The sequence below is a fragment of the Cupressus sempervirens genome, chromosome 9 (assembly GCF_028749045.1).
Source record: "Cupressus sempervirens isolate cs-2001-9-10 chromosome 9, ASM2874904v1, whole genome shotgun sequence".
In the NCBI taxonomy this organism is placed as follows: domain Eukaryota; kingdom Viridiplantae; phylum Streptophyta; class Pinopsida; order Cupressales; family Cupressaceae; genus Cupressus; species Cupressus sempervirens.
The window spans coordinates 522638486-522651855 of NC_143126.1; the positions used below are offsets into that span (position 1 = coordinate 522638486).

The following is a 13370-nucleotide window of genomic DNA, read 5'->3' on the forward strand; positions in this document are numbered from 1 at the left end:
TTTCCAAAAATGGTGCCAAGTGTTACAGGTTGGTCAGAGTGGAGATGTCCGTTTGTATTGGGAGTGTGTTGGCTGACACTATTCATTAATATCATATCTCTTTGTATTTATTGTAAATTTATTCTTATTAATATAAAGTTAATAATTAGTATATTTTAAACATATATTAGAATGTAATAATAAAATTATAAAAACTAGTATCAGAGAATAAAAATTATATTATAAAATATAGATAATAGTAAATGGTATAAAGTGAGACACCATCTTTTTTATGGATTATTTTATTTTTTATTATTCTAGGAGCAGATTATAGTTTTTGTCATGTTTATACTATTACTATTTTTTTCCAAAAATCTGAAAATATTACCAAATGTTAAATGTTATTGAAATACACATTTTTCAGGGGTAGGAGCTCGGAACAGTTCAGGGGGAGTTGCTTGTTTTTGGAACCCGAGAAAAGTTCTCCCCTTATGGTGGATTTCTAGTCGATCTTCTATCTCTTTGGTTATATCGTGTTTGGACATAGGAGAAAGATGCCTTCTTTCCAATATTTATGCTCCTACTGATATTTTAGGCAAGTCACAACTTTGGGCTCATATTAGTTACATCCAAACCTTAGATCCATTTCTCCCATGGATTTTGGTTGGGGATTTTAACTCTATTACTAGTTTAGATGAAAAACATTGTGGGATTGTCAGGCTGGACCCTTCTGCAAATCTTCTTAGAGATATGATAGATTCCTTGAAGCTCATTGATGTGAAGCAGAATAATGGTGTTTTTACATGGAATAATAGGAGATGTGGTGTTGAGGCTATCTCAGAAAGACTCGACAAATTTTTGGTTTCCTGTTATTTGATGAATAGCAGGCTGATCACCAGTTCAAAAATTCTTGATTGGAGAGGCCTGGATCATTGGCCCATCAAGCTCTTGACTACTGTTTATGGAATCACCAAAATCCCTTCTTTTAAGTTTCAGTTAATGTGGTTAAGAGACCAGTCTTTGTAGGACCTAATGGTGGATTGGTGGTATGAGGGGATACCTACCCACTGGATGGCAATGTATACTTTCTATATGAGGCTCTAACATGTTAAGTATAGGCTTAAGAGGTGGAATAAACAAAGTTTTGGGAATCTACAGGCTCAAAGGATTGTTGTTCAGACTAAGTTAGAAAACATTACTCGGTTGATTCAGGATCAAGGGAGGACTATTGGCCTAAGTGAAGCTGAGTCCTTGGCCCTTAAAGGATTAGAAGAGTGGGAGCTTTGAGAGGAGATTTTTTGGAAGAAAAAATCTTGTGTTGACTGGCTTTAGGAGGGGGATAGGAACACTGCATTCTTCCATAATTTGGTCAAGGCTCAGAGACAGGGGAATTCTTTATCCTCTTTGATCTAGCTTGAAGAGGATCATCTTTCTTCCAATTGTGATATTTTGAGGGCTGCAATCAACTATTTTTCAAATCTCTTTTCTAAGGAGATCTTGATGATAGGGAGGAGAAGAAGGAGATCTTGGACTACATTCCTCACCTTATTTCTGTGGAGATGAATGAGGCTCTCTTACATCCTATCTTGCTGACTAAATTGGAGAAAGTAGTTTTTAACATGAAGAAATGTAAGCCTCCTAGCCCTGATGGATTTTCAATTGAGTTCTTTCAAGAGTTCTAGAAAATAGTGAAGTTTGATCTCCTTGATGTGGTTCAAAAAGCACATAGAAACAAACAGATGCTCAGATCCATGAATTCTACTTTCTTAATTCTAATACCTAAATAGGAGGGCTAATCAACTGACTCAATTTAGACCTATTGCACTTTGTAATGTTGTTTATAAGATTATCACTAAGCTGATTGCTGAGAGACTTAAGCCTCTTCTTAGTTCTTTGATCTCTCCGAAGCAAGGTGGTTTTGTTGAAGGAAGGAAAATTTTGGATGGTGTTGTGGTTGCAATGGAAGCTATTCATTCTATGGCTAATTCTAAGGAGAGGCCTATGTTTATGAAGCTTGACATGGCTAAAGCTTATGATCGGTTGAGCAGGGAATTTTTACAAAACATTCTATTGGCATTTGGTTTTGCTGAGGAGTGGGTGAACTGGATTCTTAGTTGTGTGACCTCCACTTCCTATTCTATTCTTATAAATGAGGAACCATCTGATTTGTTTAGTGCTTCTCAGGGACTTCGACACGGGGATCCTTTATCTCCTTACTTATTCATTATCATGGTAGAAGGTCTTGGAAGATTAATTAAGTCTCAAGTGGAGTGGGGTCTTATTCAAGGTTGGAGTTGGGACAACTCTCTCCCTTCCTATTCTCACCTCCAGTTTGTGGATGATACTGCATTGATGGGCTCTGCCAGAGTTAGTGAAGCTGCGAACTTCAGGCGGGCTCTAGATATCTACTTGAGGGCTTCAAGTAAGTGCATAAATGGTGGAAAATCTTCCATTTAATTCTTCAATACCCCGCAGCCTATCCAAAACAAGATTGCCAGGATCCTTAGATTTCAGATTGGCTCTCTCCCCCTGATATACCTTGGGGTCCCCTTGGCTTTTGGATCTTAGTATCAGGTGTATTGGCAAGGACTCTTTGATAAGTTCTAGAGCAAATTCAATCATTGGACTTACAGATGGCTTTCTTCTGCTGGGAGAGCGGTCCTTCTAAAAATTGTGGTGAAAACTTTCCCTATTTATAGGTGCGGTGTGCAAGTTCCCCCTTCTTCCTTTGTGAAGGATTTTGATGCTCTATCTTGACAGTTTCTTTGGTCTGGTACCCTCCTCTCATCAAAGTGGAGTCTAGTTTAGTGGGAGTATGTTTGCAGGCCAAAGCATGCTAGGGGCCTCAGTCTTAGGTCTATGACTCTAGTTGTCACAACACTGGCTGCTAAGCTATATTGAAGATGGTGCAACAATCAGCATTTGGATTGGGCCAGGATTCTTACTCATAAGTACTTTCTTGGGGTTGATAGCTCAGATTTACCAAGGCTCACTTTGGTGGGGAAAGGTTCTTGTGTTTGGAATACCCTTAAGAAGGGAGCCCAGCTGATTAAGGAGGGTCTTTTTTGGATTTGTAATAGTGGATTGGATGCTCTATTTTGGCAAGACTCTTGGGATGGTCACCTGCCCTTGATCTCTAGCTTTCCCCAGCTTCAACCTCTTTGTCATGCTTTTACTAATGCTGACTGGTTTAAGGTGGAGCACTTTCAAACTATCAAGCTTTTGGGTCAGGTGGAGGTGACTTGCTCGAAGGATTCTCAAGAGTGGCCTGTTGGTGGCTCTAAAGAGGATTGTGCACTTCTTGCTCATGTGTTGGAGGGTAGGTTTTGTAGCTCTCTCAGGGAGAGAGATATTTTGGCTTGGAGTCCTAGTCCTAAAGGAAAATTCTCGATAGCTCAAGGCTATGCTATGCTTGACAGGAACCTGCATGGTTCGGCGAAAGTACACATGTGGAAGAAGGTTTGGAATATTTTTTCTTGGCCCAAATGTAATTTTTTCTTATGAATGTTAGCTCAAAAGAAGTGTCTCACGTGGGAGAATATTCGCAAAAGAGGCTTCCAAGGACCTTCTATCTACTTCTTATGTGCGCATAATGAAGAATGTATCTCTCACTTGTTTTTTCTCTACCCTTTTTTTAGGGAAATATGCCATAGATGGTGGGAGGCTTGGTGGTATGGTTGTATCCATGCCACTTCTCTCACCGACTTTTGGGAAGGCTTGGGCAGACCTCCAATGAAGACTTTCTTTTGCAAGTTGCTTGGATGGTTGGACCGGTTCTTATTCTCTAGAACCTTTGGTTGGAAAGGAATCATAGAATCTTTTGTGATTCCAAATTGGATAGCCCTCAGATGTGGAGGAAGATCTTGGTAGGCTTCAGGAGACTATTTTTGCAAAATGTGATATGCCTGAAAGTATAGATCCGAGTGACCAAGCTATTGTGAGGAATTTAAATTTGAATGGTAATAATCGGGGGCATACATTTAGAAAAAGGCATTGGTATGGTAAGAAACGTGTTTGTAGGGTGGGGAGATGGACCCCTCCCCTGACTAGAATCTTGAAGATTAATACAGATGGCTCTTCTCGGGGGAATCCTAGTCATGTTGGTATTGGAGCTATAGGTAGAAGTAATGAGGGTGAGGTGGTTTTTCTTTTCTCTATCTATAAGGGTCAGCACTCTAATAATTTGATGGAGGCCCTGGCTATTAAGATTGTTGTTGAGAGAGGATGCTCTTTAGGCTAAAAAAAGATCATATGTGAGTCTGACTCTCAGATTGTTGTTGATATGTTAAATAACCAGAGTTGGGAGAATGTTAATTGGGAATTAGCCTCTTTGGTAAGACAAATTTTAAGTCTTTGTAGTTCCTTCGATTCTGTCTCCTTTCATCATATCTCTTCAGAATGGAACAAGGTGGTAGATTGTTTGGCAAAGTGGGCTTCAAAGAAGGTGGATAATTGGGATATTAGTGGTAGGGAAGGATTACCTTCTGATTATTGTAGGATTATTGATCAGCTTTTATTGGAGGATAGACATATGTAGTGATTCTATGGGCCTCTGGCCTTTGCATTGTAATTTGGAGTTATTTGAATAAATTTTTACCCCTTTCTCTTTTAAAAAAAAACACACATTTTTCACACTTAAATTTATTACTATTTTTGTTAGTGATTTAAACATTTTTAAAAATCTATTGAAATTATTTTGTTACTATGTGAAAAGAAAGTGGCATAAATAAAGGACCAGCATTTAATTTGGCCTTAGTGATTGCATTATATTCATTAAACTTCTGCCATATATGCATTTTATTGTGTATTGCATTTCATCTTATTGTACTTGTACGCTAGTACTATTGCATTCAATTTGCACAAGTATTGTATTAGTTTATCATCTATCATCCAATCACAAGTATTTATTTTTGAATAATTCAAATACTTATAAAGTTTTGTTATTCGTTTATAATTTCAAATACTTGTAAATTTTTGTTATTCGTTTATAATTTTTATATTTTATACAAATGATATGATTGGCTAATGGTTTTGTGTTATAGGAGCCCTTTTTTTGGAGGTTCTTCATATTGCAATCTTTTCGGCAAAATTCTCGTAGTTACAAAGCACTTATACTGATATATCATTAATAATGAAGTTTTGTAAGAGGGAAAATAAACACATTACTATGTATATAAAAAGACATATAAATAAAATATAAAAGAAAAACTTAATTTTAAAATAAAATATAACAAAAGTCATAAAATTAAACTACCCTTATATAAAATGCAATAAAATAAATTTACTTAGGTTTCTAGATATATGTGGATTATTGTGATGAAAAAATTTTGGAATATTTTTATTAATTAAAAAATTGTGTTATCTTAGACTTTTTCTAAGTGGAAGTTCATTTTTTTAAAAAACTTAAATTTAATATAAAAACATGAAATTATAATTGAAGTGTATATAACATTTTAAAAAGATTAACTGTAAATAAAATGTATGAAACAGATACCACATTAAGAACATATATTAATTTTAATATTGATTACATTGTAGATTCATGCTAAAAAGAGTTGCCTACATTAAAATTAATAATGTAATTTGTTTTCATTTTTTCAACAATTCTATTAGTTTATTTATAACTATACACTAAAATTTATTAATTATGAATTATTTTTCCATTTTCACATAATTTTTCTAACTATAATTAAGTCTTGAGTAAAAGAACATTTGAATTAGACTAAATTAATTGTATTTAAAATATAAAAATAACAATTATATTCTATAAACTTATTACAAATACAATTAAATTATAAGGCAAGTACATGTCACTACGTGGCACTTGTTACTTTTATGAGTTTAAATTTATCATTTGAAATTTAATTATAAAATGCACAATTAGATGCAAGTTTTTTAACTACATAATTTCTATTCAATATTTTTTGATGATTTGATTGGGTGAATCGTTTTGAGTCTTATATGGCAAGATTGAAGTTAAATATTTTTATTTGAGTAAGTTAGTTTAGATGTTTATACTTTTAATATTCTATTTTTAAGAAGAAAAAAAAATCATTCAACTAAAATATTTTAAAAAGATTTATCTATACTTATATTATATAATATTTTGAGAAACACTATTATATATTATTATTATTAAAATATTTTTACTTTCATATTATAATTTATTTATAATAGTATATATGATATATGGGCATATGCACTGAGTTGTGGTGCCAAAAAGATGACAAGTTTTTTTTTTTTTTTTTCTAATTTTCAATAGCGCGTACGCACTATTCTGATGTCCAAAAAGTTATATGATGGGCTGCAAACCCGCGGCCCATCATTTTCATTTTGTTTTTTGGCTCTCCAACAATGCGTACGCAGGTTTGATAGCAAAAATTGACCACCGTTTGCCAAAATGCCTCCTCACCGACGAAATCCAAGACAACGAGCACACCCACGATGACGAAGTAAGTGATATAAACTTAACTTTGCATTGTTTAATATGTTTTCCATATTGTTTTATTGGTTTTTGATATTCTTTTGTAGGGTTTTTACAAATTTCATTTAGATTTGTTTATTTAGTTGGATTTCAATTGATTTTTTATCAAGAAATGTCCATAATCAATCGAAAAATCCACAAAACTCTCAAGAACCTCAAAATCAAAACCCTCTTCAAGAAGAACAATAAATTCCACAACCTGAACCAATTGCAAGACCTCCGCTAGGCACACAAGAAAATATAAGAAATGAAATACAGAGAGGCAAAATTGAATTAGAAAGACTCATTGCTCGGTTGAAAGAATCTGGACAAACCAATCCAATGAGGGCTCAATCGACATCATCCCTCGAATCCATTAACACTCAGATAGCCTCAGTTAGTGGTCAGTTAGATATTTGGCGGGCTAAGAGGGATGAAAAAAAAAGATTTTATGCAAATAAATTGTCATATGAAGATGTTAAAAAAAAAAGAAATATCAAAAGGTAGTATATGTGCATTATTTAGAAAACTCGGTGAGCCAAATACTGTTAGAGAGGGTACTAAACGATTCCCCATCCATTGGTGCATACAATTTGCTATTAGAAATAATTTTCAGGATAGATGGTGGATGGTTTTTGATGCCCCTCCTTGCAACAATCACGAGGTCCCCATGTATTTTTTGAAGAATTTATATTGTGAGTTTTTCCTTGGGGAGATCTGCAATTATTTTGATATGTTAGACTCCCAAGGTAGAGGGGGGGGTCATCATTAGAGAGGCCAGGAGCACGTCATGACCCTAATGTAATTAGGGCACCTATGGTCCATCCACATCATGAGCATGTGATTATTCCTTCAGTTGTGAAGGAACATGTAGAGGCCAGCATTCTAGGGACCATTAATGCTTTGACGCGGACCCTCATCCATTCCACAAGCCCATTAGTTGAGGGGGAGCCTTCTATGCATCGTGGTCACATGTGCACTACATGCAGATCCCTATGCACATTTGGCACTGATGCTGGAGATGCTGCAGATGATGGGCTTGTCACCAATGAGTTCCTGAATGAGACATTTGGCATTGACACATAGGTAAATTACTAATTTGATCGCATTTCATATGTATAGTGAATGATTAATTAATTAGCATTTATTAACATTGTTCAAAATTTAGGGTCAAAGTGTTGCTGGGCAGAGCAGCGATCCTCCAGGCCCATTTTTTGTCCCTTCGACGAGTCCTGAGGTATGTATCAATTTAATCATTTTAATTAATACATATATTTATTACATAATCATATTAAGGATTGACAAAAAAAATTATGCATGTGCATCAGTTCTCCATAGGACCCTCAACCTTTACCACAGACACAGAGTAGAGACATCATACGAGCTTCACACAGGTACAGTTGTTTCATGTTAATTTAATTCATTTGATTATATTTATTTCATGTTTCATGTTAGATATAACATGTATTGTATGACATGCAGCTCATGATGTTGGACACACCTCCTCATCTGCAACAGCCTGTTGATAGTGGAGTGGCCGCAGCTATGGCTAGCTCACAACCATTGACAGAGGTATGAAAAAAATTGCTTCATTTTAGTTGTTGTTTATAATAGTTAATCTCAAAATTTCTAATGTTATTTATAAGTGATTATATTTATTGAATTTTTGTAGTGTCTTGTCATGCCTGATCGTCCACAAGTATTTGAGGTGGACTTACAGAGTGACTATTTGTTGGCGGTAAGAAAATAATTGATTTTGTGTGTACATATATTTGATTTCAATGTATAATAAATATTGATTCATATCTACTTTCTTTGTATCAGTTGGACCTGGAGAAGAGCCTCAACAAGAGGTCAAGTGAGCGTGTCAGGAGGGCCCCGTCATCTCCACTGTCTCCCTCCACACGATGGCAGAGGACGTCGAGAGACTTGTTTAGGAAAAGATGTAGTTGAGATATTTGATACATATATATATATATATATATATATATATATATATATATATATATATATATATATATATACTTTTTTCCTTCATCATGTATATATATAGGCATTAGAAAGACATATTCGACATACATTTGATGTACATATGACATTCTATATTTGATGTATGACATTATTGGTTAATATATGATATTTTTGTTCATATACGACATTATTGGTTATCATAATATATTATGTGTTTGTTAATGTATATGACATTATTGGTTATCATTTTATATTATATGTTTGTTCATGTATGACGTTAAATTAGATATGTTCGTGTATGACATTAAATTAGATAGGTGCATGTATGAAATTAAATTCAATTGCTAGAGAGTTGCCATTATGTCTACCAACTAGTAGATGTTATTTTTTGCTTTATTAGTATTTCTCAAAAACTACAAAGAAGCTATTTCTGGTGAATAGTTGTAAACAATTGTGATCATCGACTTCATGTACTCATGGCTTTGGCTATGAACACTCGTAACTTTGGCTATAAGCATCCATGGCTTTGGATATGTGCACTAGTGGCTTTGGCTGTGAGCATTTATGGCTTTGGTTGTAGGCACAATATAGCCTTGGCTGTAGGTTGTCTTTCTTGCTGCATGTCAAAGTTACCTTCAATAATATCATTAGTCTAAGATCATTACAATTAAAATACTATGACATAATACCTTGGAAATAATAGTCTTTAACCCATTACTTTATTTGTTAAAACATCATGTAGTATCTACTATAGTGCTTCTACTCAAATATGTTTTCAAAAATACTTAGTATGGCAAATAAATGTCTATGGAAAGCTTGTCAAATAGGATATTGAAGAACTAAAGCTTGTCAAATACTATAAAGTGCATACGCACTATCTCAAAACACATCACTCCCCATCCTCCCTACTCTCTATCCTCCCTACTCTCTCTCCCATCCCCTCCTTCTCTCTCTTCCTACTCTCTCCTATCCTTTACTCTCTCTCACCCTCCCTCTCCCACCACCTACTCTCTCTACCTCTCTCACCCCCTCTCCTCTCCCATCCTTGACTCTTTAGATCTCTCACACACACTCTTATCCCTCTTATCTCTCTCCCTCTCCCTCTCCCACCACCTAATTTCTCTCCACCATCCCCTACTCTCTCTCTTCTCTCCCATCCCCTACTTTGTCTCTCTTACACACATTCTCATTCCCCCTCTCTCTCCCTCTCCCGCTACCTACTTTCTCTCCCCCATTGTCGTACTCTCTCTACCACCCACTACTCTCTCTCACCCTCACACTACTACTACCTACTAGATCTATCTCTCAAGTTCTCTCTCTCCCTCTCTACTCTCTCCCCCCCATCTTGTACAAGCTCTCTCTCCCTCTCCCACTCTCTCTCCCATCGCCTACTTTCTCTCCCCCATCCCCTGCTCTCTCTCTCTCATCTCCCATCCCCTACTCTCTAACACTCTCACACTCTCCCCCATCCCCTACTCTCTTTCTTCTCTCCCATCCCCTACTCTCTCACACTTTCACTCTCTCCCATCCCCTACTCTCTCACACTCTCACTCTCTCCCATCCCCTACTCTATCTCTCTTACACATACACCTGCATCCCCCCATCTCTCTTTCCCTCTCCCATCACCTACTTTCTCTCCCCCATCATCATACTCTCTCTCTGCCACCCCCTACTCTCACACTCTGTCCCATCCCCTGCTCTATCTCTCTTACACACACACTCCCATCCCCCCTCTCTCTTTTCCTTTTCCATCGTCTACTTTCCCTTCCCCCGTCGTCGTACTCTCTCTCTGCCACCCCCTACTTTCTCAAAACACATCACTCCCCATCCTCCCTACTCTCTATCCTTCCTACTCTCTCCCCCATCCCCTCCCTCTCTCTCTTCCTACTCTCTCCCATCCTTTACTCTCTCTCACTCTCCCTCTCCCACCACCTACTCTCTCTACCTCTCTCACCCCCTCTCCTCTCCCATCCTCGGCACTTTAGATCTCTCAAACACACTCTTATCCCCCCTATCTCTCTCCCTCTCCTCTCCTACCACCTAATTTCTCTCCCCCATCCCCTACTCTCTCTCTTCTCTCCCATCCCCTAGTTTGTCTCTCTTACACACATTCCCATTCCCCCTCTCTCTCCCTCTCTTGCCACCTACTTTCTCTCCCCCATCATCGTACTCTCTCTACCACCCCCTACTCTCTCTCACCCTCACACTACTACTACCTACTATCTCTCTCTCTCTCAAGTTCTCTCTCTCCCTCTCTACTCTCTCTCCCCCATCTTGTACAAGCTCTCTCTGCCTCTCCCACTCTCTCTCCCATAACCTACTTTCTCTCCCCCATCTCCTGCTCTCTCTCTCTCTCATCTCCCATCCCCTACTCTCTCTCTTCTCTCCCATCCCCTACTCTCTCACACTCTCACTCTCTCCCATCCCCTACTCTATCTCTCTTACACATACACCCCCATCCCCCCCTCTCTCTTTCCCTCTCCCACTGCCTACTTTCTCTCCCCCATCACTGTACTCTCTCTCTCTGCCAGCCCCTACTCTCACACTCTCACACTCTGTCCCATTCCCTGCTCTATCTCTCTTACACACACACACTCCCATCCCCCCTCTCTCTTTTCCTCTCCCACCAACTACTTTCTCTCCCCCATCGTCGTACTCTTTCTCTGCCATCCCCTACTTTCTCAAAACACATCACTCTCCATCCTCCCTACTCTCTATCCTCCCTACTCTCTCTCCCATCCCCTCCCTCTCTCTCTTCCTACTCTCTCTCACTCTCCCTCTCCTACCACCTACTCTCTCTAACTCTCTCACCCCCTCTCCTCTCCCATACCTAGCTCTTTAGATCTCTCACACACACTCTTATCCCCCCTATCTCTCTCCCTCTCCTACCACCTAATTTCTCTCCCCCATCCCCTACTCTCTCTCTTCTCTTCCATCCCCTAATTTTTCACTCTTACACACATTCCCATTCCCCCTCTCTCTCCCTCTCCCACTGCCTATTTTCTCTCCCCCATCATCGTACTCTCTTTACCACCCCCTACTCTCTCTCACACTCACACTACTACTACCTACTATCTCTCTCTCAAGTTCTCTCTCTCCCTCTCTACTCTCTCTCTCCCATCTTGTACAAGCTTTCTCTACCTCTCCCACTCTCTCTCCCACCGCCTACTTTCTCTCCCCCATTCCTTTCTCTCTCTCTCATCTCCCATCCCCTACTCTCTCACACTCTCACACTCTCCCCATCCCCTACTCTCTCACACTCTCACTCTCTCCCATCCCCTACTCTATCTCTCTTACACATACACCCCCATCCCCCCTCTCTCTTTCCCTCTCCCACCACCTACTTTCTCTCCCCCATCGTTGTACTCTCTCTCTCATCCACCCCCTACTCTCACACTCTCACACTCTCTCCCATCGCCTGCTCTATGTCTCTTACACATACACAATCCCATCCCCCCTCTCTCTTTTCCTCTCCCATCTCTTACTTTCTCTCCCCCATCATCGTACTCTCTCTCTTTCACCCCCTACTTTCACACTTTCACACTCTCTCCCATCTCCTACTCTCTCACTTTCATAGATACACACACTCTTATCCCCCCACTCTTCTTCTTCTCTCCCATCCCCTACTCTCTACATCTATCACACACACTCCCATCCCCCCTATTTCTCTCCCTCTCCCTCTCCCTCTCCCACTCCCTCTCCTACTGCCTATTGTATATCTCTCTCAAGTTCTCTTTCTTCCTCTCTACTCTCTCTCTCTCTCTCTCTCTCTCTCTCTCTCTCTCTCTCTCTCTCTCTCCCTCCCATCCCTTACTCTCACTCTCTCTCCCATCCCCTACTACTTTCTCTCAAACTCTCACACTCTCTCCCATCCTTTACTCTATCTCTCTTATAAATAAATACACATTCCCATTCCCCCCCTTTCTCTCTCTCGTAGTCCTTGTCCCACTGTCTACTCTCTCCCATCGCCTACTCTATCTCTCTTAAATGCTTCCATTCCACCTCTCTCTCCCTCTCACTCCCTCTGCCACTGCCTACTCTCTCTCTCTCTCTCTCTCTCTCTCTCATCCCTCTACCATTGCCTACTCTCTCTATCTCTCTCTCCGCTCTCTCATTCTTGACTCTCCCTCTTTGACACACACACACCCATCCTCCCTGTCTCCTCTTCCATCTCCTACTTTTTCTCTCACTTTCTCTCCCTCTCCCACTCCCTCTCCCACTGCCTACTCTCTCTCTCACTCTCACTCTTACTCTCTCACTCTCCACTCTCTCTCTCTCTGCTACCCTCTAGTCTCTCTTAAATTTTCACACTCTCTCCTATCCCCTATTCTCTCTCTCTCTCTCTCTCTCTCTCTCACACACACACACACACACACACACACACACACACACACACACACATTTCTATTCCCCCCTGTCTCCCCCTCTCCCACTCCCTCTCCCATCACCTACTCTCTCTTCCATCCCCTACTCTCTCTTGAGCTACTTTGTCTTCCCCCTCTCCCATTCCATACTCTCTCTCTTTCACACACATGCACTCCCATCCTCCTCTCTCTCAAGTTCTTCTTCTCCCACTCTGTCTCCCATCACTACTCTCTCTCTCCTTCATCCCCTACTCTTAATCTCTCTCTCCCAACCTGTACTCACTCTCACACTTCCTCTCTCTCCCATCCCCTACTTTAAATCTCCTTCCCCCATCCTGCACTCTCTCTTTTCCACCCATACTCTCTCTCACACTTCCTCTCTTTGCCACCCTAGTCTCTCTCTCTCATCCTATACTCTCTTTGCCACCTCTACTCTTTCTCACTTTCTCTCTCCCATCCTATACTCTCTCCCCTCTCCTATCCCCTACTTTCTCTCTATCTCTTTCATGCACACACATAGCCATTCCCCTATCCCCCCCCCACCTAGTTCTCTTTTGCAACTTACATCTTAATAGTGCGTGAGCACTATAGTG

The 13370-nt window shown here is 39.5% G+C and overlaps 1 protein-coding gene across 1 annotated transcript in view; it reads left to right on the forward strand.

Moving 5' to 3' along the window:
- Nucleotides 1-1938: 1938 nt before the first annotated feature.
- Nucleotides 1939-13370, forward strand: part of LOC149539647 (uncharacterized) — a 134995-nt gene continuing 123563 nt past the window's right edge. Inside the window, exon 1 of the mRNA XM_089802602.1 lies at nucleotides 1939-2401. Within this exon, the coding sequence (XP_089658728.1) occupies nucleotides 1939-2401 (463 nt within the window). The remainder of the gene's footprint in view (nucleotides 2402-13370) is intronic.